The following is a 24,785-nucleotide window of genomic DNA, read 5'->3' as shown; positions in this document are numbered from 1 at the left end:
TCTATGTCCGTGTCCGTCCCGTTTTTTCATCTGAAAATCTGCTCACCCTACATCTAGCCTTTTCAGTTAATTTCTGGGAATCTACTTGGAAGGGCAGGGTGGAGAAATCCTGTGTTCTACAGATCTATGTTGCCGTAAACCGCAGCCCTGGACCAATCCTGCTGCACAGCTTCTATCCGGTTCCGTAAAGATGACTGGATTGAAGAGCAGGCAGGTGACACCCATCTTCCACGCTCTGGTTGCTGACTGTCTTGGCTGAATCATGTCCCTGCTCGGTAAGCACAAGGGGAAGGAACCCATTGACCTCTCACAAGGGAGGATTTGGGGGCACAGAAGAGGACATAGAGTGCAAACCTTAGTCATCCTTGGTGTTTAAGCCAGCAAGCAGCGCCACTTTGCCTGTTCAGACTTAAAGGCCCAGGGTGTATATTAAATATAGACAAAACCACACATTCCAGAATGCAAAGTGCTGCTGCTTTAAAGGTCTATCAAAGTGCCCTGCCTCCCTGGCGGTATACTCGATGTTCAGCCGCCTGCAAGCCACACCACTCCCATTTCACTGCTGCCTCTGATTAGGACCCGGATCCCCAGCATGCTCCCCGCTCCCTCCTGATAACCTGATACTCACATTAAATCATCAACAGAGATTTGCGTGGGTGTAAAACGGCCATGTTTATTATTTGACATTTCATAAACATGACAATGCATTTCAAATTCATTATTCATAGTTATATCAACATAATTTTATTATTAACTTTCCCTATCTTCTTCAGCAAGATTCTAATCCTCCAGCACTAAGGGGCCATCCAGCTCGCATCTTCCCTGCCGAGCATCCACGCAAGGTGCAACGCACCTGCGCCCATGAGGATTGGGCCCCAAACCTCTGATCCTTGTCCGTTCTCACCAGGGGCCCGCCCTCAGACCACCAGGCTGCCCAGGGACCCAGGAGGCTCGTAACCTGTCGCCCTAGCCTCTCCAGCCGGGGTCATATTTTCCACCGGAGAGCTTACCGTCTTCCCCCCATCTCTCAGTGCTGGCCTAGGGAGTACGCAAGGTGGACTTCCGTCCATTCCGTCGGCAATTTTACTGTTCCAAGGTCTTTCTACCGCAATACGCCCCTCTAAACTACTGAGCTAAAGGGACGGGTGGGTGGGAGTTAAACTAGAAAAAGGCGGGAAGTGGGGGAGGACGCTTCCGCGACCAGCAACCGGTCCGGGGTAACAGAGGGCGAAGAGACTGAGGTCACTGCCCCAGGGACCTAAATAGGTCCCCTGTCCCCGCCCTCTGCCCCACCGGAAACACGTCACCGGATACTCCGGAAGGACTTGCGCAGCCGGCCACCCCATTGGGCTGACCAGCCGCCAGGAACTCTAGACGAGGTAGGGGCGGGGGCCGGGGGGCCGGGTTCTAAGTGCGCGCACGTTTAGGCTTGCGCTTGTCATTCTCAGAGGTTTCCACATGTGCAGATTGTAAGACACCAACCCACACGCACAGTGCCATTCTTCCAAAAAGGAAAACAAATTTAATTGTTTCTCTTCTACACAGCTCCAAAAAGCTTTCAGATGTTTTTAGGTTGTACACTTGCTTGACCTGCTGAAATTGGTGAGGAAACTCGGGAGGGGGCAGTGGCTGTCTGAGGCTGAACCCTAAATAATTTACCAATTAAAAATGCGTTTTTTTTTTTGTCCAGTAAAAAAAATAGACATTCCTGTCACAACACCACCACAAAGCAAATATGGGGTTTAAATTTGCCAGACTAAGAGGCACCAATACATTCCATAGCGTTTAGGGCCAGGGGAAAAAAGCCATCTTAAAAAAAAAAAAAAAGTCCGGCCCTGGAGGCCAGGTCCCCAAAACGCATCTGGCTTGTATTCTCACCATATTACTAATTTAAACCACTGCTGGCAAGAAAGTTTGGACTACGGCTAGTCTTTCGTAAGCCCCCGGACCCTGGGGGATTTTATTGAAAAAACTTTTGTTCGGATATTTGGGGGTTTGCTACCCCGCCGTGGTCCGCTGCCATCAAGTGGCTGGGAAATCCTGTGAATTTATGGACATATATGTCCATAAGTTCACAGGATTTCCCTGGACTTATGGACTTGAGAGATATACTCCTAAAAAGGGGTTCCACTTACCTGATATATCCATACATTTTCAGTGTAAAGGCATTGCGTGGTAAATGATAAGTTGTAAACGCTTTTTCCTCTTCAAATTCATATTTCCGACCCATGCGTAAAGAAGGGTTTTACGCATGGGTCAGAATATTACGAATCACTCTCAATTAGGCTCCATGTATATAGTCTCTGTATCCTGTCTCTGCACTCACATGTCCCACACATAGGGCCTGATTCCGATGCGGTTAGGAAGGCCTCCTTGGACTCTGATGCTTGTCATGAGACGTGAGTCTGCTATTATCTATAAGCTACCATGATGTCCTTTGAAAAGTCTTCAATATAATATTATTGTGACAAGAATCCATGTTAAAAAAAAAAATACATTTACGAATACAGGCAGTTGATACTCTAAATATTGGAGTATTTAATTGATGAAGCGAATTAAAGAACCACTGAACTGGTTACTGTGGTATACAGTGATTCTGTCTCGGATGGTATCTCGGAGTGAGTGAGGAAGCGGGCTAGGATTAACCTAAATGTTGGTATCCTTACCACTCCCCTACCTCCTCACATTTTTAGGCATGAGAAGGCGGCACAGTATTGTGTATTATTGGAGCTGTATTGCAATTGCATTTATATAGCACTTCCTACCCCTGACCAGGCATCCTCAGTGGTTGGCCCCGCCGAAATTTGAACCTGGGACCAGATGATTTACACAGATAAACATCTCAGAATTATTCTACATTTATTAATACATGGGAGCATGAAACTTGTGTAAAGCGGCAGTCTCTAATTTCCTTATTACAGGTAATGTCTGACTCATGTAGTCACCTGCAATAAAGAAATGCCATAGTTGCTCAACTGTGATATTTTGTTTTTCCCATTCTGATTTACGTTACACTGATTCTGATGTCTCTTTGCTAATATTACTTACTGCTTTTGCTAGTGTATTAACGTTGCAGTACAGATTTTACTTTTATTAGGATTGTCTACAATGTAAAAGAAAAGTACTATTTAAGCAGTTTATGGGAAAGGTGATGCCGTGACAATGTATTATTAGGAATAAAATACCCTCTACTGACAGTAAAGGGGTATTGCAAGTCACCTCAGTTCTGTGACCTCCAAAAGGAACTCTCCCTTTGGCCCTGTTCATCTATACAGCCATGCAACTCCTTAGTGAGTTGCAGTATCCATATAATGTATGGTGGTGGTACGTTATGCCATATATTATCTTGTTTTGCTACTGGAGCCGGAGCATTGTTATGTTAACACCTCCTGCCTGCATGTGTTGCAATGTGCTTATGCAGCTCACTGAGCCATCCATCCACATGTACAAGAGCAGAGAGAAAAGCATGCACTCTTGAGAATAGACTTGCTACTGTGTGAAGGACGCAGCACAGTTTATACTGGGGAGAACTATGAGACTGACCGCCGTGTAGAGCTGATGACCTTGTGTTTCACCAACCAGATGCTTGTGCTGAGAAGAGACTGCTGAACTTTTGCTTGGGCTGCATGAGGGCCTAGAGGAACAAAATCTGTTCCTAACACAATGTGAAGTAGTCTTGTCTTGCCTTTTATTGAAGATGATGCTGTAGAGGTAAGTTCCCTGAACCAAGTAGCAGGAGCTAAAGTTTGTTTCTCTAAGAAAGTGCAATGAGGTATGTCGGGAGAGACAATTCCATGAGGAATGTGGTATGCATCTAGTCACTTCACTCTATTACAACAAGCGTTGGCAGAGCCCTTCAGTCTGCCTTTGGCTGTTAGCCTTTGACTGCCAATTCTTGTTGTTTGGGTTTGTCATGTCTTGTGCAGGCTCATTGTCATTTTACCTAGGTTAGCATGAGCATGTTGCAGACTTCTCTCTTCTCTTTGCACATTACTATACAAACGTATTTTGCTATGCGCCACACTGTACTTTCACACAGAAACCACTGTTTTCGTTTTCTGTTCTTTCCTGGGAATTAGTCTGCACACCGTAGACCAGGTCAAACAGTGCCCCTTGTTGTTTTGTTCTGGTCAGGCTTCAGCACCTAGACAAAACACAGTGCCCCTTGTTGTTTTGTTCTGGTCAGGCTTCAGCACCTAGACAAAACACACAAATGCAGCTGTTGTTGAGAACATGTTGTTTGTCATAAGGCTATGTAAAGAATACGTAACCACACACTTGGAGAGGGATCTTTACAGGGAAGAGATCGTGACAGCACCTGAGATGTAGAACTTTCATCTGTGCATGCTAAGGTATAGGGTCTGCAGCAAAAACCCAGAGATCTTCTGATCTATAATCACTTTGCTTCTGTAGGGGGTGAGGGGCGTTAAGCCACCCTGTCTTGTGTAATGACAGTTCCTTTTATGATTTCTGGACTAATTACTATGCTGACCATATTTGTGTCAGGCATTTTCTTACTCATTGTGGCACATATACTGCATACTAGATCACAATAGTTAAAATATGCATTTAAAACTTGTCTTGTGTCTGTTAGATCTTATTGTGGACTAGTACGAGTGTGAGAGCGAAAGGGTGTGTCCTGCAACTGCGATTCCTGGGAGGGTCATGAGTGTTATGTTCTGGGGTGTCTAATAACTTGTTCCTCCTATGAGTGAGTAGGAGGGCAAGTGACATCCTATAGGTAGTCTGTCCCGAGCTCATGGGTACTCTGGTGGTAGGATGGCTCAGTCCCTACCTACTATGGTTCTATGATCCCAAGCATAGTTCTGTAACTCAGCAGAATCCTTACAACAGGTTTTAAAAAAAATATTTTTTGTAAATCTCTATTGTTGAAGGAGCTTGGCAAAGAATTTTTTGGTTTCAAAATGCACTCATTGCTTTAGTAGTCCCTGGCTTGAAAAGGACTACTTTTCATATGAAAGAGCAGAATGCTGTCACTGCCAGTGAAATTAGCCAATGTATGTAGTCGGCTGACCCATTGTCCGTTGCTGTATTCTGTAGTGGGGGATACATGTATGACAACGCCTCAAAGTAACTATAATTTGACTGCTTCATCCAGTAACACTCTGCTGCGTTGCATTTCATTATTGTTCCATAAAAACCTAAATACAAATTTTCATTGGACAATAGTGAAGTGCAATGTGACCTAGATTGTGACTTGATGTCACACTTAGTAATGACAAAGCATACAATCTAGTGGTATGCTCATTACTAAGATGTAGCAAGAGATCTTGTTTCCAGTGGCCTAGCAAGGGGAGGGGGGCAAACCTCCCCGGGCGGGAGGAGTTTGGGGGGTGGTCTCCCTCCCCCGCCGCTCTTTCATATGGCTGCCGCAGGGTGGCAAATACAAGGGCCACAACAGGTGGCCGAAGGTCTAGCTTCGTCACTGCTTGTTCCCACGGCCGACTTGTACTGGTGGTTTCCAATGAACCATTTGAAGCTAACCATATCCCACAGCAAATCCTCTACTCCCAGGGTTTATCAGAGGTGGGAGTCCACATCAAACCCCTTGCTGAATATGGTGATATGTGAGATTGCATGTAATGAAATACCATTCTACAGGCTCTGTGCAATAACTATCTAGCCTTAAAGTCTTCTTGCTTTTAGTATATGGTTATCACTGTGAATGTCAGTCTATTGCTTTGTAATAGTTCATAATAGCAAATCAGTCTTCTTGCTGACCAGTTACCATAACCAACTCGGGCCTACAGTATAGAGTTGTAACGTTCCCACCAGTCAAAACGTGCTGTACGTGCACTCTTTTTACTTCTCACCTATGAGGGGCCTTCAGCTGTCTATTGTCGAAAGACCGGTCGTTCACAATACCAATACTTCAAGTGGGCTTTGGGTCAACTTATTTCTCCAGGATTGTCTTTCTTGCCCTTCTTGTTTGCTTCTTAGTCAATGGCTTTCTTTCACAGCTTCTTTGCCATTCTTTGGATTGGATACTTGTATCCTTCCACTGCCTACATACAGGGAACTACTTTTTTATTTCAACACTTTGCGTGTGTCTGTGTTTCAATGCAGTTTTTGCATTAAAGATGGTCCAAGCCTCAAAAGCCATACTGAAAGAGTGAAGTTTATCAGATATTCGGTCTGGTTCCAAACGGAATGGACATGAAATGTTTTTAAGGTCAAGTCTGAAAGGGGGGGGGGGGCGGGACTCAAAGTAAAAGGACACATTTATAAAAATAGGATTACCTGCTACCAGAGAAAGCATAATAATGATCCCACAGGTTAAATTCATGTTGAATTTTTTTTAATATTGCAAAACGTTATTGTGATAGTTTTCTTCTTGAGTTATTACTATTGTGGAGCCATTTTCGAAGGTGCTCCAAATGTACCGCATTTATTCATACCGAAAATGTTTTGTTAAGGGAGGAATACTGAAGTCAAATGTGCTTCTAAGGCAAGGATCAGGGAGCACATGATATACACAGTGCCTTAAAGAAAAGCTGCTGGCATAGTAAAAACCTATTTTTAAGATTAACGTATGTTACTTTATGGTTTGGCTTTTTAAGCATCACTTGTGGCTTTCAGATGCTGAGAATTTCAGAAGCCACAAAAAATAAGTGACCATGTGCAGTACCTGGAATTGCCAGTTTTGCGACTGGATGATAGCAAGAGGTTTGCTAGCAACAGGTTTTAGGGACTGTTTAACTGCTACACAGTGTTCTTTAGATGACACCTGTTGTCTTTTTATTGCTAGGGACTTGTAGAAATCAAGTTCTGTCTTGTTTCGTCTGTGCTCTCGTCTCATCAGTGCAACCAGTCATGTATTTTAGGGCGCCCCTCTCGCACTGGTAGCCCCTCCAAAGACGCCTTGCATTCAGCAGGTCTCTGCTGTGTGTAAACGAACACAGGGCATTGCAAATGTTTCATGGCAGGGCGAAACAGTTTAAAATGTTCATTTAATTTGTTGCTAATTGCCAAAATATATTTCTTGTTTCAAAGTAGCAATACAAGTCAATTTAATTAACACTTGCAACACAGTAAATAAAAACCATATATCGAAAATAAAACTTTGTTTCGATAAGACATGTAACTGCAGATTGATTGTAGGTTTCCAGATCTTGCCTACATCCGTGAAACACCATGTTGTGTCAGTTGTCTTTGCCTGCTTCGCTTGACCAAATGTAATTTTAAAGGGGCCATCCCAGAGAAGGCCAGGACTTCACGAGCAAGGTAATTAAAGACTCATCTCCCAGAGGAAGCAGTGTTACTTTCCATGGAGCGGCCAAGGGTTGAATGGGCATCAACATTTCACTGCTTTCTGCTCCAAAGTGTGAGACCAGGGTGGATTCAGGCCTGATGTTTCACCCACTTTTTCCCGTAGTGTTTCCAGTTCTGTTGGCATTGGTAACCCTGGGAACAGAAAGATGCCCTTCGGGTAAAACTATGCAGAAATTCCTTTATTTGCAACATTCTATGCATGTTTTCCTTAGGAGTTAGGCTGCTTTTGTTTTAAAGGGGTTGCTGGGGACACTCAAAACGACACGAAGCCTAAATGTCCCCTGAACCAGTTGAAGATATGTCTAGCTGGCCAGGTAGCCATCTAGGCATATATGCACTTTTTTCTCAGGAGTAAAATGCAGCACTGCCAAGGGACTGCACAACTGGGCATAACTCGCACAGATATGGACTCGAAGAGCATACCAAAATTGCTAGTCTCATCTGGATTTACCATTTTTCTTTCCCTCCTGTTCTTGACACACAAGCCCATCCTGGCTTCAAGCATTGCCACTCCTTCCACTTTGGTTTTCTATAGGCAATTGTTTGTATCTACCTATACAGGTAGCTAGGAGGCCGTAATATGCATTAGCTTCTCAGTGACTATACGTTTCCCATATTGTGGTGGTAGGTGCTAGATGTACACTATTGCAGACATGCCGCTTCCCATACTGTAGCAGTCACTCTGCTGTCGTCTTTCGCGCATGCCCAGATGTGTGCTCATCCCCACTAATTCTCCGTGACTGCTCAGATCTGCCACTCATGACTCAGCAATCTGAAAGGCATGCTCAGGTTTGCCCCATCGCTTCGCAATCTACCAGGGTGTGAGACTCTTGTGCAATTAAGAACGGATGATTACAAACAGGTGACAGGCACATTCGCTGCAAAGCAGCCACCCACATGCCATGATCCTCGTGACTTTACGTTTTGTTTTTTTTTAAACTCAGTTTTTGGAAGGGCATGGAGTCTGGAGTATTCCGTCATTCACTGAGAGGCCAATGCTGACATCTCACTTAACGGGATTGCCCGTTTTTGGATCCATATAATTTTGCCACTCTCCAGCAATTTGCACAAAACCTGTCAGAAACAGCATGCGTTTCTCCGCCATTAAAGTAGTCCAATTTGGTTCAGGTTGCTCAAACCAGTAAAAATGTATAAGGGAGGGGCACAAAAACGTGACTTTTCTAAAAGAACTTGTTTCATCCATGTTTGTTTTTGTTTGTTGTAGATGTAAGCAAATGTGTGTGTGTGTGTGTGTGTTCAGTGCGCCATGCACCAGTGAGATAGATCCGGATATGCTCACGATTCTCAGAATATAGTATTTTTAAATTTTATTTTTATTGATTTTCAGAGAGAACCAAAAAACTTGTTGCATACAATGCATGCAGTGCGTTAATACTCGTGTCAGTATCACAAGTGAGCAGCAAACCTAATATATCATAACCTATGGTGGCACCACGCAGTACTGCGCGATCCACCAACAATTAAGACCAACCACCTACATGAGCTAGGAATGTGGGCGAGCTATACAAATACAACAGCGGATGGATCATAAAGCACTTGGGTGCAGTATAAAGTTGCGCAAATATTTTCAAGGTCAATAATCGTGTCTCTGTCCAGTTCAGGGCAGTCTGTCTTGGGTATGGGGTTTATCTGGAGTAGGACAGTGTTCCAGAGGATTCTGTTGGAGGAGTCTTAGGAGCCATATTGAGGGCCCTTCAGCCGGCACCAAATGATGCAGTTTCAATTTCCACAAAAACGTTTCAGGTGCATGTGAGGACTTTCAGGGAACAGCTGTTGCTTGCTTAGCCATGACTAATGTTAATCTAAAAAAAAAAAAAAAGAATCTCCAATCATTGTGGCATGTTTGGGTCTTGGATTTAGGGCCGGAAGGCAGATTTTAGGATTTAATAAGAGTTGTCTATTTTAGTATTCGCCCCTATGGTAGCCTTCTTTTGTGCTGCCTGGCTGCAGTTAGTTCTATGGACAGAGTATGTGTGTCTGGTTGTGAAAAACGCGCTGTGTTAGTTTGTGTGTATGAGCCTGTCTGGGTGCATGAGCCTGTCTGGGTGCAGAGGCAGGTGACCTCTTACCTAGTTTTCACCATATGTCTGCTGTCACCCCTAGTTTCTCTGTAATGCTGGACTGCCCAAGAAAGTGGGCTTGAGACCCAGTTGCTGAGTTTTTAATTAAAACAGTCCAAAGCTCACCACCCAAACAGGTGCATGGGTCATACCCCAAGTTTTGATGGTGAGATATTATAGGACCGATGCCAAATCTCATGACCAGCATTGGTCTGCTAGTCGATGTCCAAAGGGACATGGTTTATAGAAGGAACAGGTTGTGCATCACAATTGATACCACAGTCCCATATCTAAGAGAACATGCTGGGATGGGTTGAGCACAACTTCATACGTAGTTGCGGGTTGCGGCCAACATTTCTGGTCCCCGGCAGCACTCACAGGCCTAGCGGTCTCCACGGTTGCACAAGTTGGTGCAGGTAACTGATGTTTACGGTAGAAGGTGCCAATCGGTAATTTAAATGGCAATATGCCCAGGACTGTAAGGGCAGGAGACCACTACCACCGCTCCGTTGTGAACACCGTCCTTTTTCAGGGGAAGCCCATAGACTTCTTAGGCCTCAAAGGTGATTTCTCCCTCTGAAGAAAATGGAACTTGAACGGAAACAGTTGTTTCCTATCCCGCACTCGGAGTTGTACTTCCAGACAGGAGGGTTTATTTATTTTTTAACAGACCTGGCATAGAATCTCTTACCCTCGTAGGGGATAAATACATGTATATGTGCAACGCCCATTGGGCTCAAAGGGCTTCCCCTGAAATTTGGCTCTAGTTGAGCCTCTGTCTGTGTGTGTGTGTGTGTGTATATATGTATGTATATATTATATAATAGGCCCTGCACAGTGCCAGAATTAGTACATACATTTGGTATTTTATGCCCATTCATATTTGTTAACTGCTAATCTCGTATAAATCATGTGAAAAAGGCTGGTAAGCGTAAAACAGAGCACTCTGCAGTAATGAATACTATGCAGGATATAAACCTCGAACACTGTTCCTCACACATACTGACCCAGTTATTCTAATATTCTCTATTTCCCATAAGGCATCCTATTATTATGCTGTTTGTTGTGGAGTCTTGTAATACCGCAGCATACTGTTGCCCACCAGAGGCTCCTCGGTTAAGAGTCCCTACACACAGCATGAACAGCATTTGCTTTCTCTGTAATTGTATAATTCGGGAGAGATGATATCATTTTCTCCTTGGTATTTCCATGCAGAAGGTATGGGCTGAATACTTGCCACTGGTTCCCCTAATAGTTTTCAAATTTTGCCTAGGGTGCCTTAGCGCTCAAATGCACCCATACACTCAAACTCAGACTCTCCCTTCACGCATTTGCACACATTCACACTATTACAATAACTGACCCTGATTCACTGCTAATGGTGTACAGGGGCTCTGATTTGACCTCCTGGGAGTACAGGCATCATGCTTAAATAGTGCAGCAGGTGCACTGCACGTGTTGCACCATTGATGGCTACCCCTGACTCACTCTAACTCTCACACTGCTTTACTCGCTTTCCTAGCTTTTCCTTATTTCTACTCGACTCTACTCTCACTCACTTATTGGTTCTCACTCTCATTGACACTCAAACACATTAAATTAACACTCGCTGCCACTCAATCTCATTGTCTCTTCAGCACTTACACGCACACTTTCACTCACACATAACACGGAGAAACAACTTTTTTTTACTTAACTTTCTTTTCTGGCAACTCCGAAGTTCCATGGCGGCAGCAGGACAGGAATCTAGCACTGAACATGGGAACCAACAAGCCATGATTCCTAACTGGGGAGCCAGCTGGAGCAGCAGGGCCAGGCTCAGAGGAAAATCCACCTCAAGCCTCTCCCAGCCTCTTAATGGGACTTGAGGCACAGCCCTATCAGAAGGTGGACAGGTCCAGCGGTCCTCCCCTGCTGTTCTGTGTGGCTCATCAATGGCCTCAAGGATGCACAACACACTGCCTGGCCACCCCAGTAGGGATTCTGGGTCTGGCAGCTTCATTTAAGTCCTCAAAACTCCCTCTGGGACTATTTTCAAAAGTTGTTTCATTCTCCAGTTGGCAGATGGTTCATGCCTTTTTCTTGCTTTTGGTGCCCTTTGAACCCCCCCCCCCCCCACACACACACACCTCTCTTCCCTCACCAGGGTGGTGGGGGTGGCATATCAGGCCTCCTTGAGAGCCCTTACAGAGGTGCGATCCTTTGTTCGGGCCTTGGCTGGGTTTCTTCTCAAGCCCCTCTATGACCCGCGGATGTGGCCATCACACCGTACACTCTGACAGAGCCCCGTTTTAGCAGTGATGCCAGATCACAAGTTCTAAAAACAAGCATTTGCAATGCAATGGTCTCGGCATCATTAAAGGTAGAGCTATTGGCATTGCTCATGACATTTTTTTTTCTTTAAATCACAAATAATCGGCATTGTCATTAACATTGCCAATACACAGCACTCTGCACTCAACAGCACACAATGCTCTGCACACTCACTCTGCACACAATGCTCTGCACACAATGCTCTGCACACTCACTCTGCACACTCACTCTGCACACTCACTCTGCACACTCACTCTGCACACTCACTCTGCACACTCACTCTGCACACTCACTCTGCACTCACTACTCTGCACTCACTACTCTGCACTCACTACTCTGCACACACTACTCTGCACACACTACTCTGCACACACTACTCTGCACTCACTACTCTGCACACTCACTACTCTGCACACTCACTACTCTGCACACTCACTACTCTGCACACTCACTACTCTGCACACTCACTACTCTGCACACTCACTACTCTGCACACTCACTACTCTGCACACACTACTCTGCACTCACTACTCTGCACTCACTACTCTGCACTCACTACTCTGCACTCACTACTCTGCACACTCACTACTCTGCACACTCACTACTCTGCACACTCACTACTCTGCACACTCACTACTCTGCACACTCACTACTCTGCACACTCACTACTCTGCACTCACTACTCTGCACTCACTACTCTGCACTCACTACTCTGCACACTCACTACTCTGCACACTCACTACTCTGCACACTCACTACTCTGCACACTCACTACTCTGCACCCTCACTACTCTGCACCCTCACTACTCTGCACCCTCACTACTCTGCACCCTCACTACTCTGCACCCTCACTACTCTGCACCCTCACTACTCTGCACCCTCACTACTCTGCACACTCACTACTCTGCACACTCACTGCTCTGCACCCTCACTGCTCTGCACCCTCACTGCTCTGCACCCTCACTGCTCTGCACCCTCACTGCTCTGCACCCTCACTGCTCTGCACCCTCACTGCTCTGCACCCTCACTGCTCTGCACCCTCACTGCTCTGCACCCTCACTGCTCTGCACACTCACTGCTCTGCACTCACTGCTCTGCACTCACTACTCTGCACTCACTACTCTGCACTCACTACTCTGCACTCACTACTCTGCACTCACTACTCACTACTCTGCACTCACTACTCACTACTCTCCACTCACTACTCTGCGCTTCTGTGCAACACTGTAAGACCCCAATAATAGCAAAAGTTTTCGCTTGCACGAAAAACTGTTCCCGTTTTGTCAATGCTTGTTTATTTCTTTGTTTCCTTTTGTTTATGGCCCTCTGTCTGCTCACTGACACTTTCTTTCACAAAAGTAAGAGCGTGCCTGGTTCCATACACGAGGTAATGTCAAACAGCCGACAAATAGTGCCACAATTGTCCTTGACTATGCTCCTCAAAAAATTTAATTTATTTTATAGTGTTCGCTATTACAACATGTAGCCGTGAGGCTAAAGGCGGTTCGATTTTATCTATAGAAGGGCTTGAGCGAGTCTTTAAGGGCCAAAAGTCTTGAAGATAGGATGTGAAAGTTGTCACTTGTGACTCCACACACGACATTTGCTGGTAGATAGCAGTGGGTGCTGCTAGCAGCCATGAAGCCCTCAGTCCCTTCCTTGCAGGGCTTTAGCGAGCGTATGTGGCCAGGAGAGCAGGAGTGCTGCTGCATCGACTCCGGCGTGCGTGTAGCGGTTCATAAATACTGGTAATAAAGGGGAGCATTTGAAGAGGTAAAGAAGCAGCCACCTCACCTATGTGCTTGAAACAGGCAGCATTGTGGTCGAAGCAAGCATTCCCACACAGCTAACACCCACGGATCAGAGCAAAGTGTTTCAGTTATTAAACTTGCATTTCAGTAAAACACAATCAAAAGGCTTTAATGTACATTGTACAATGTCAATAGGTGTGTCTCAAAATAAAATAAGGTAGAAAAAACAATTACTATTACAATTTGGTGCATTACAATTAATAGACAGCTGTATTAAAAAATAAATTAGGCAAGCTGCCTTGTAAATACTGGCAATGTAACATGCATTAGTTAAATAGCAATGTCGTTAACATTTTCTGTAAAAAGTATGTGAACAGAATGTGAAACATATTATGCGACTGCTAAAAAAAACAAGCCTACTCATTTCGCGGCCGCCCCGGAAGTCAGGCACGGTCGCCTGTGACGGGGGCGGGGCCACGTTCACACCGGAAGAGGAGGCAGGCGGAGTCGTAGCGTCTCGCGGCCCGGGGTTCCTGGGAGCGGTGTAAAGCCCCGGGGCCGCGCCAGCAGGAGGTTGGGCGCCGCGTGCTGAGGTAAAGTAAGTTCCAAAAGGCTGGAGCGCGATTGGTGCACTTGTGTGTATGCTCGTGTGTGCGTGTGTGTATGTATGTGTGCGACGGTGACGGCGGGGGAGGGGGGGGGCTCGGTGCACTTGTGTGTGTGCGCGCGTGTGTGTATGAGTCAGGGGTGGTGTCTCTGTATGTATGTATGTGCGTGCGTGCATGGGCGCGTGTGTGTGTGTATGCGCATGCGTGTGTGGTGCTTGCGCTTCCCAGGAGACAGCGCCTGGCCACAGCGCGCGTTCCAGTTACAAATCGCCTGGAAGGATGCGCGTGGCCAGGACTGTCTCCTGGGAATGATAGTCGCTGACAAAAGATCTCGGCGGAGACGCGCTTCCGCGCGTTGACGCCGAGACCTAAAAAAGTGGGGGGACTAACTTAGTTAAGTAGTATGCAAGTGACCTCACAGCACATGACATCAAATGTGGCAGGACAAGAATTGACTTAACAGGAAGTGGCATCAAAAGCCACGACTTTACAGGAAGTTGCCTCCTAAGAAGTGACATCAGATCTTAAGCCCTCACATATATGGTCAGCAGGTCTCATGAGTACATTTGAGCGTGTTTTAAGTATACATGCAAACCATCCTGATTTAGGCAGACGATTCACACTTTTGTAAGCTACACATAAACCAATGTTGCCTTTTGTCTGCATAAAGCTTATTTTACCCAAGAATTGAACAAACTAACTCTACCACCAGCCTACTCAAACAGGCATAATATTCCATATGCAGCACATTCCCATGTAGATGTGGTTGCTTTAGCTGCCTGCGCTCTCCACAGGTGAGACCACTCTCCTATGAGAAGTATTCTTACTCTGCCTTACCCACCTGCACTCATTTTAGGAGATTGGGCTCATTTTTCGGCAACAGACCATGACCCAAAGCATGAGTTAGACAGAAAAGTGAAGAAAGGAGAGTGATAAGAACATGATGATTGCTGAAAAGGGATAAAAAAAAAAGAAAATGCAAGATTAAGCAATGATGCCAACCTTGGCATTCAGCAATAGGACCCTAAGAAAAGTTTGAGGATCGGCATTTGTTTTTACAAATTACACTCTGCCCCCCAAAATGTCACCTCCACATTTAGCAGCAGGCATCTCTCATGTTCTTGTTAGAATAACTATATATAAACCTTCCTCACATATACAGAGCAACCTGATACCTCACCTTGTATACAGTACCCCCAGAATGCCCACACAAAGAATGGACCATAAATTTCAAAGTAAGAGGTATCTGCTCCACGTCAAAATGAGCGTAAGCGGCACAGTATCCAAGGATGAAAAGGAAATGGTGACAAAGGTAACTCGCAAGAAAAAGGAACAAGCAATTCCAGTCCCAACTAGCACTTTCCAGAAAATATTGGCCTTCCGAAGGAAATATTACTAGTGTGCATTGAAAAACTACCCTAGTGGGGAAATGTAGGAACAGCCAGAGACACCACAAACTATTGCCAGTAATCCTAATCTACACCAGACTATACTCGCTAATAAGACCTCTCCGTATTCTAGACATGTTACACTGCCAACATGGTGAATCATAGATGGCCTACTTGTTTACAGTAACACTGACCTGTGGGCTCACCTATTCACTGTACCCTCATCCTGAAGGAGCCACTCCTAGCTAACACACATGATCTTTCATTTCATAGATAGCATAACTCTGAATTACGTCAGTCTCCCAAAACTAAGAGCATCACAACAACAAAGCTAACCTTTGCAACATCGCTGCAGTAAAGTGTGAGAAGGGCAAAAAACAAAACCACTCTTACCTTGGCTGGGAAACAACTTGGCAAAATTTAACATCGCCATATCCAGTGCTCTCGAATTTCCAGAGTTACAAAAATTCAACTTGCCTTCCTATTAAGGAAAACCGCTCTTCAACATGTAGTGATTTGAAATTGGTAAATAAAGCACACAATTAAAACCTTTTGGAAATCATTTTTTGTTGTCGTGTGACGGGTTTAGATACTTCTGCACAACACTCAAATAACTGGGTCATGGAGGAGCAAGCAGGATTATGCCAGGCAGTCCCTATTTGAAGAGAAAAGTGCACAGTTGTGGCATCTGCCCACCACCCACGCTTCAACCTAATTTGCCAAGAATTTCAGACAAAGTATTAAACTTTGATGTAAAATAGGAGAAATAAAGATATGTCCATCTGATGGCTGAAATGAACCATGTGAAAGCAGAAAACCGGGGATCAATCCCAGCTTCTCAGCTTGACAAAATTCTGTGATCTGAGGAAAATCTCCCTTATGTTTGATTTAATAGGCTGTAATGTTGTACCAGATATAATAAGAAACTAGGATGCAGGGCTAGGAGGATCCAAATGCGTACACAGCTGGGAAGAGACCTATGATAAAAGTTTGATTACAAGGTCCACCTGCCTCCTTACCCTCATGGAGCTCTAAATAGGACGGTACTAAAGAAATGTGAACAGAGCCACCAAATGGGTCAGTATGTATGGCATGTATATGTGGACTGGAAGTTTTACAATTGAATGCAAACAAATGTGATGTTAATGGAATCCTTGTGAAGTCTTGATGAAAGCCAACTTGCCCGGTGAGGCATTGGAATGATGGCTGAAACATGTTGACCCAGGGTTACAGAGGATACTAATTTCCTTAGTTCATCCCCACCTATTTTTAACTCCGTCTGGGTGCCCTTTGAAAATAAAATGAAGCCTCAGGACACCCTAGACGTTTTTAAATGTACCCACTAACCAAAGGGCTTCCTTGGCCTCCAAGGTTCCTAGATACATTAGCCATCTGGATGAGGACTCTATGATGAAGCATGCCACTTGTAATTCCAGTGGGTGAGAGCCCTTTTTCATACCATATGGTGACCCCCTTGGGCTGGTATCGAGAGATGTGCTAAGCACGGTAGAGGTTCATTCCTGTTTCTCTGTGACTAGTTGCTTGTGAAGGTGTGAAAATCCTGCATCACTTCTCAGTCACTCCCGATTACGAATCCAAAAAACATATATAATGCATTTGACTCTTGGCTATTTGACACTTGGCTTTCAAGTGGTTTCTGCCTTACAGCCACACCCTAACCTCGCGCACCAATAATTAAAGAAAAACCATTAACCTTTGATGGGAAATAGGAGAAATAAAGAGATGTCCATTTAGTGGCTGAATTGCGCAAAGTGAATGCAGAAAACCTGCGTGCTGCCCATTATCTCTGTATGGCGGGTGGGGGCTGAGGTGGCTAATGAGGGCTGTCGTTCTGGTGCAATGCTCTATTGAGAAGAGGGATGTTGCACTGTGCATAACTGTAATCTGAAGGGGCTGTTTTCCTTTATACGCTTTCACAAAGCCCCTATGCCAGGCGCGGGCCGTGGTGACAGTGAGAGGGCGGTCGCTCTGGCGCAGCGTGCAGCTTAGGAGAAGCAAGCCATTGGTCTTAGAGCAACAATTCAACTACCCAACAATCCAAGAGGACCCAAGACCTGCTGCCGGATTCATGGAGGCTTACTACATAGGCAGAGGAGCTTGTGGACACCTGCTGCTTCTACCGTAGCATCCGTCTTCTGCTTAGTACCAAGCTGCAGATGCAAGATGGGACACTCTGTTCCTCCATTCCAGCGAAGCGGATCAGCCTGAAAACTGTACCACTAATACTGGGCTTGCTCTGACTGACACTACAGAGCGGAGGCACTGTGACTTTCTCAAAGCCATCATGGAACTTCTTAGGCTTGAACTCACTAGCTGGGCCTAGCTGAAATGCTGCCTCCCATAAATAGGGAATAACCTTGATTCTTTTACAGAAAAGTGGAAATGGAGAGCTGATCCATGGAAAGCTAGTGTGCCTGCCTTTAGAAGACTGCATATAATAATACAAGGGTGGATGTACGGGAACACCAATGCACCACCCATGTAAAACCTCCCTTAGGCACCAGTGCAGTGGGCTGCCTTGTGTATTTTCTTTCTCAAAGCCACGCAAAAACTATCCAATGAGGCTATTACCTCTTTGTACGTGTGCTGTAAAACGCTGCATAGATGCAAAGCTGAAATTACAAGGAGAAATTGATATGTTTCTCCTTGTTACGCTAGCCCCAGGTAGACTCACAAGTTTGGTGCAAACCTATACTATACTATACTATACTATGTCACTCGTTCATTGTCTATCGCTCACTTGTCTTATTTCTGTTCTTTATATATTTTGTTCCCACTGTAAAGCGCTCTGATACCTTCGGGTCTTGACAGCGCTATAGAAAACTTCTAAAATAACATTTTCGAAGTCTTTGTAAATAAGTTTGCTTTAAAATAAATCGATGCATGCAAAGGAATGCCCTAACACCACCCATGTAATGCCTGCCTGACGTACGGTAACGCAACGCATGGCAAGGCAATGTGCTGCAAACCCATTCAAACGGGACTTGTGTGGGACTGTAAATCCCTCTATGGATTTTGCGTCCGGGTTGTACCTGAAAATTGAATTAACCCGGATGCAAAATCGGGCCCTCGACTTATACAGTGATTTGTATTTTTAAACTCTGCTGCAAAGAAAGTGGCTAGAAGAAGAAAAGTGACAGTTAAATATGTTCTATTTAATTGGTTGCAAAGACTGTATTTTATAATATCTTATGGGGTTAAGGCACCTGCTGCAGGGATCTGTGTGTTCCCAGTACATCTGAGTGATCAATAATTGTAATAACTCTGGAGGTTAATGCACTTGCTGGAAAGATCTGTGTTTGGCTAGCCTCAGTTTTGACTCAAAATAGCATGTGTGTCGCCTGCAAAGCACATCATGTAATATGCAAATGACAGATTTTATATTTTTTAGATAGGTAAGTGGGTTACTGCTTTGAACACAGAGATCCTTATGTTACTTGCAGTTGCATTTTTTTTTTTTAGAGTTTTTTTTTATACAGCGCGAACTAGACCTGAAGGTATCGGAGTGCTTAACATGAGCACCAGTTTTGTTACACAAGGACACATTCATTTTTGTTAGGCACAGGGAGATTAAGTGATTTGCCCAGAATCACAGGATGTTGAGCGTTGTTGCCGAGACTCGAACCGGGTTTCCCAGCTTCGAGGTCGACCGCGCTAGCCATAAGGCTAGATCCTTGTAACATACATTGTAATCCTTCTAATGTAGCACAGTGAGTTATGGAACATATGTGACTTCTACACCGTGCAAACTTCCACTGTTTTATGAACACAGCCTATACATTGCTTAACAAACCTATTTGATTTATTGTATATGTAATATGTACGTGTGTAACATGCTCTGACACCCTGCATTGGGATGAGTTACAATATATAAGAAAAAAAAAAGTAGTACTTAAATTATTTCAACGCTTCTTCAGGGGTAGTAGGTGCTAAATAAAGCCTATTTATTTTGTGTAAATACTGGGAAAGACCAACACATCTGACATTCTTGCAGTGCAGGCATATCTAGTAAAAAGACTGAACAAAGTGAAACGCTGCCTCTCTTAAGTATGTGTGAAGTGCAAACAAGATGTGACCCTTTGTTTTCGCTCCGCTGCATTTGCATCAAGGTGTGAGTCTCCTGATTCTCCCAGCCAGGAGACTTGAACAAAAGGAAGCCTGATGACCCGTCAAATTCGGCCTTTGTTATGAGCCCAGTAGGAGTCTGAAATAAGGAAGCTGCCTGCATGTTGTTGGGAATCGAAAGCAGACAATGTGCAGGTGCTGCTGAATGTGTCTCTGCGTTTGTAAATTACATCGGGACGAGTTCAGCAAGTTATTCAGTGGGGCTCAACTTCTTGACAGGGTGTACAGTGTTCACCCTGTGGAAATAGTGGGTGGACACCGTCCACCCACGTGTACCCCCGACTTGTGCCCTGAGTTTATATACTGTGCTGCCTGTGCGGTGACAGTTTGAACCTTCTCTGACATACTCACTTCACACAAACACTTCCCAAAGAGTCCACTCTATTCACACCCTCCCCGCCCATCCACAGACCGCTTTAATGGTTAAGCGCCCTTTCACTTCAGCTTCATGCCTAGAGGGCAGTACAGAACACAATAATAGTTCAACTTGGTTATCACAAACGACGTCTAAACACTACATCGAAGCTCTCCAATGTCAGTCCTGGATGTCCAGATCCATGCCAGATTTTTAAGAAAACTACATTTATCTAAATGTGGATATGCTAAAAATCTGGCCCTCCAAGCCCGACAGTGGGGAACCCTGCACTACATAAATGGGCCACATTTTCAATCATTCCACTCCCAAGGAGTAGCGTACTATTCGCTCGAAAATAAATGCACTTCGATGCCTCGTCGAGGGTACGATGTTGTATAAATGTTATTGCAGTTCAATACAGGGAGTGCATTTTCGTGTCCTTGGTGGAGGAAAAACATTATCAGACATTCCTGCACTGATGTGTTTTTCCAAGCCTTGTGGAAAGTGGCTTACCCTGGGTGAAGGATAAAGCATTTGTTTTTAATTGTGCAGTTACACTCTAAACATAGAAGAAACACCATGTTTAAAGTGTAAGGCAAGCCTATTTCCAGTGCTATGAGTTGCGTTTTTCTGGTTATGTTTGTAGCGCATGTGTGAGCGCAGGCCCAAGCCTAAAGTCTTCCTGCTTGTGCCATAAACATAGTCTTTCTTTTTATCACATGGACCATAATTACTGCAAAGACCTATCAATAATATGCGCTTAAAGTCTAAAGCACTAAAAGAAATACAAACAAGTGGGTTTTTAAATGCAGCACTGGTTTACGTATGAGTTTCCCCCAACAGGCCTTTATAAAATAATGTATCGGCGCTCTTGAGGTCTGTTTACTTACTATTTTTTTTTAATTGCTGAATAAATCCCTGAACAGTGCAGCAACCATTTAGGAGTTAGGTAGATGAACGAATGTAAAATGGCTGCCACATTGCTGTTGGTCCGCTTGCCTTTCCTTAAAAATGGCTACTGAAATGGGCATGGACTATTTCACGGATGCATACATAGATCACTAGCTAAGCCCACCAATAGTAGTCCAAGCTACAAAGAGCAATAAAAGAAACCTTAAATCTGCTCGCTGTTCAGCACGGTCCTTGTGAAGTTCTTAGTATTGTATTGTAATTGTATTTATATAGCACGTACTACCCCTGACGAGGCATCAAAGTGCTTTTTTGGCGAGTAGCACGCTACTCCGGAACCCATAAATGATTAGTGTTGAATTAGTTATTTGGATTCAGAATGATAGCGGAAGGATAGAAGAGGGGAAAACAGGTTTGTGTTTATATAGAGCTTGTTACCCCTGGTGGGGTGTTGAAGCGCTTTTTCGCGAGTAGCACACTACTCCGGAAACCCATAAAGGATTAGTGGTGAATTAGTATAGTGAATATGAAAGTTATTTGAGTTGTGGATATGTTGGTGATATCTTGCGAAAGCTGCAGTTTTTTCGCAAACCGATTATATAACGCAGAGGTCGACCCACATTTGAGGTTCTAGATGGCTGACTGACTAACCTTAAGACGCGTTAGAATAAGACAATGTGTCTCATGCTGAACGTTTATCATGCCCAGTAGCACATCTATGCACTGAGATGATACCTATCTGCACATACTTAACAGAGCTAATTTAAAATTAAATAACCAATAAGCATCATTTTAGGAATGGAGGCACTCCCTAAAACCATGTTTGGACCCAGCAGAGCTCCTTACACAGCTGGTAGAGAGGAGGCCAATGCAAGTAAATAGACACAAACCCTGGAGCGTTCATTTCTGGGGGTCTCAGGATGGGCCCAACCCATACACAACAGAACCGATAGTAAACCGATCTCTGGGCCAGTGTTCAACCCAGTAGAGCTAATGACCTGATGGAATGGATAGAAGTGGTCCAAGCAAACACGCAGTAACAGAGAAGAATTCATTACACATTCATGTGGACTTTGCCAGCCATTAACAGTTTCTTTTTTTTTTTTTTACTCGTAGGAGGAAGAGATTCCGGAACTGGAAATTGACGTGGACGAGCTCTTGGATATGGAGCACGATGAAGACAGGAGCTCCCGGGTCAAAGTGAGTAGAGTGTGTGACTAGTGCTGAGTGGCGGCTGCAAGAGGTTTGAGTGGCGGCTGCAAGAGGTTTGAGTGGCGGCTATGAGGGGTGATGAGCAGCGAGTGGAGATACGTGCATGGCACATGAAGGTCAATGGGGTGGGTGGAGCCTGAGTGGAGATCTTAAGAGCTGGGGAGACTTAGGGAGTGGTAGTCACGAGGTGAGCGGGTAAGACTTTGAGCCAAGGTGCGTGAGTACAGATCACAAGGACGTGGTGCATATGGAGTTCATGAAAGGGTGAGTTGCGGCTGCGAGGATCAGTTAGTGGAGGCTCCAACCAGAGTTGAATGAAGCCAACGGTGACCCTAGAACCTGCAGATTTGATCAGTTTCCAAGATTGAAAGTGGGCGAATATTTGTAACTATTTTATTCTCTTATTTTCAGGAGCTCTTGGTGGAGTGCTTTAAACCCACTGAGGTAAGTGCATCTGCTCCTTTGCGTTTTAGGGGGAGGAGAAGTGACAATTTCGGGGCGACTCCAGGGCAGAGGTGCATCAGCAGAATCCTATGTGGGTACATACACTGAAAAGTAATTAAGGGGCATACACTGTAATTATTTGGGGTGCACTAGCAGAGCTCTTTGTGGGCCCTCGTTTAGTGGGGGTGCTGCAGGGAAGGATTGAGGTACCCTTGCATAACTTCGTAGGCCGCTGACCGAGATTATAATAAGGTGCAGTGCAGGCGGGATCAAGGTGCTTTAGCAGACTTGTGTGTGAGCCAAGCCACAGAATGGTAGAAGGTGCGTGACAGGGGTTGAAGGGCATTAGCAGAGCTGTGCTATGATTTAATATCAGCGTCTATTTGCAGCCTACCTCACATGGGCCTGTGTGGCCTGTCATGGCAGCTGCCACCAGCTCTTCCCGCCCCCTTGTGGTGGAGCAGTCTCAGGGGGCGGGTGTGGCAGGGCAACGGTTGCCATGGCTCCCTCGGCTCCGGCTGGCACCAGGCAGTCCTCTCCGCGCCCCCTCCTGTATTCACCACCTCCCTCCTCACAACTGGGTTATTACTGCATCTCTAATAATTAGGTGTAGTCTTGACATGCACTGTTACGAAGGGTTATGGGGAAGCATAGGGAATCCGATCTTTTAAAATCGGTCCTTTCCTTCGCCACAATCGAAAGTCAACTCGCCCAACCCTCCATTATTTAGCAAACCGTGCTGCCCAGCTTTTACATCCTGCAGTGAAGGCGTGTGCAGTAGGCAATAATGTCAGGACCTGTTCATTTTCCTAAAGTTGCATGTCGAATATGCCTTCGGCCAGCAATTTTCCTCCATTGTGTCGTTCAGTTTTCTCTGGCTACTGCAGCGTACAGCCTGGGGTAGTGTATCAACCCACCTCCGCCTTTGGCGAACTACCCTGTGAGTGATGGCATTCCACTCTTTCACAAGAAGCACACCCACACAATTAAGTTCTTTTCTGCGCTAGGAACAACTTTAGCAATTTGTGTTTTTGAGATTCATTTTTTTTTCCCTTTAGCTACAGTGTGTTTTTTTGTTTTTTTTTTTTACATTTATTAAAGATGACAAGGGTCCTTGAGGTTCCCCACAAACTAAAATGTTGCAAAAACAATTGCAAAGCCAAAAGGATGCAGGGCAGCGCCAGACCTGCTGGCGTTGCCAATGTTGATTCTATTTATCATCGCCAGTAGGTAGTTCTAGTTAGAATCTATTTGTTTTTTATATATATATATATATATATATATATATATATATATTATAATAAAAAAAAATTAAGCTGTTTATTTTTTCTTTTTCTTCTTAAGAACAGCATCTTGGCCCGGCCCTACAGACAAAATGTATCCAGTTGTAAATGATGCATTCAACCTAGGCTCAACAATTTAAATCGGTTACCCCTCAGTTGGCAGTCACTACTCGTGCCGTCCAAGTCTTGTTTCATGAAAAAGCTCTTAAAATTAAAAAAAGTTTACCCACTTTTTTTTAAACTGTTTTTTTAAAAAGAATATGTAGTTTACTCTGTTGATGGCTTACATAGCAGTTGCTTACATAGAACTGGGGCTGCAGCAGGCTTCAGATGAAAAATAGATCTGTGATACTTCTAATTACGTTGGGCGTATGTTAGATGTATATTGCAGTGCAAGCAGTGTTCAGATGACAAAAAGGACTCCGGTACCACAGTTTACTTTACTTGATGCCTTATGCTCTGAATGTAAAGGAAGATTCAAGGATTGGTTTCATATGCAAGAAATAATGGCTAAAACTAAAAGTCGCGTGAGGCCAGGTTTCAGGTTACAAATAGCATGGCAGCCCACTTGTTCACTTACCATCTTCCCAACACCAAATTTGCATTTGGCTACATAATTTTCACTGCACGGTTCTGAAATCAAAATTACTCATGGTAACCAATCTAAAAGTTCATTTAAAATCCAAAACTGTATTTTGACATGCCAAAATTCGATACAGTTGTATCAAATTTAAATGTATTTTGATATTTGTAAAACTCTGCATGTAATTTTTGGGATATCAAGAACATTTGGGATTTTGGCAAAAGCTACGTGGAGTAATTTTGATTTCAGAAAAGGTAGTGAAGATTATGGAGCCAAATAACAATTTTGTATCGGAGGGGGTGAGGGTGTTAGCAGGGAACGTTACCATAATTTAATTTCACCAGCACTGTAGTAACTATTGTGAATATGTACTGCGTCTTTTTGAGTAGAGTAGTTTGAAATGGATATGAATAATGTTC

General features: G+C 44.5%; 1 protein-coding gene across 1 annotated transcript in view; it reads left to right on the top strand.

Moving 5' to 3' along the window:
* The window catches only part of PPP1R14B (protein phosphatase 1 regulatory inhibitor subunit 14B), a 57,030-nt gene that overhangs the window by 29,098 nt on the left and 3,147 nt on the right, over nt 1–24,785 (top strand). The window contains exons 2-3 of the mRNA XM_086938354.1: nt 21,961–22,044; nt 22,468–22,500. Of these exons, the coding sequence (XP_086794480.1) occupies nt 21,961–22,044; nt 22,468–22,500 (117 nt within the window). The remainder of the gene's footprint in view (nt 1–21,960; nt 22,045–22,467; nt 22,501–24,785) is intronic.

The sequence above is a fragment of the Lissotriton vulgaris genome, chromosome 9 (assembly GCF_964263255.1).
Source record: "Lissotriton vulgaris chromosome 9, aLisVul1.2, whole genome shotgun sequence".
In the NCBI taxonomy this organism is placed as follows: Eukaryota; Metazoa; Chordata; class Amphibia; order Caudata; family Salamandridae; genus Lissotriton; species Lissotriton vulgaris.
This window is presented reverse-complemented; position numbering and strand designations above follow the sequence as displayed.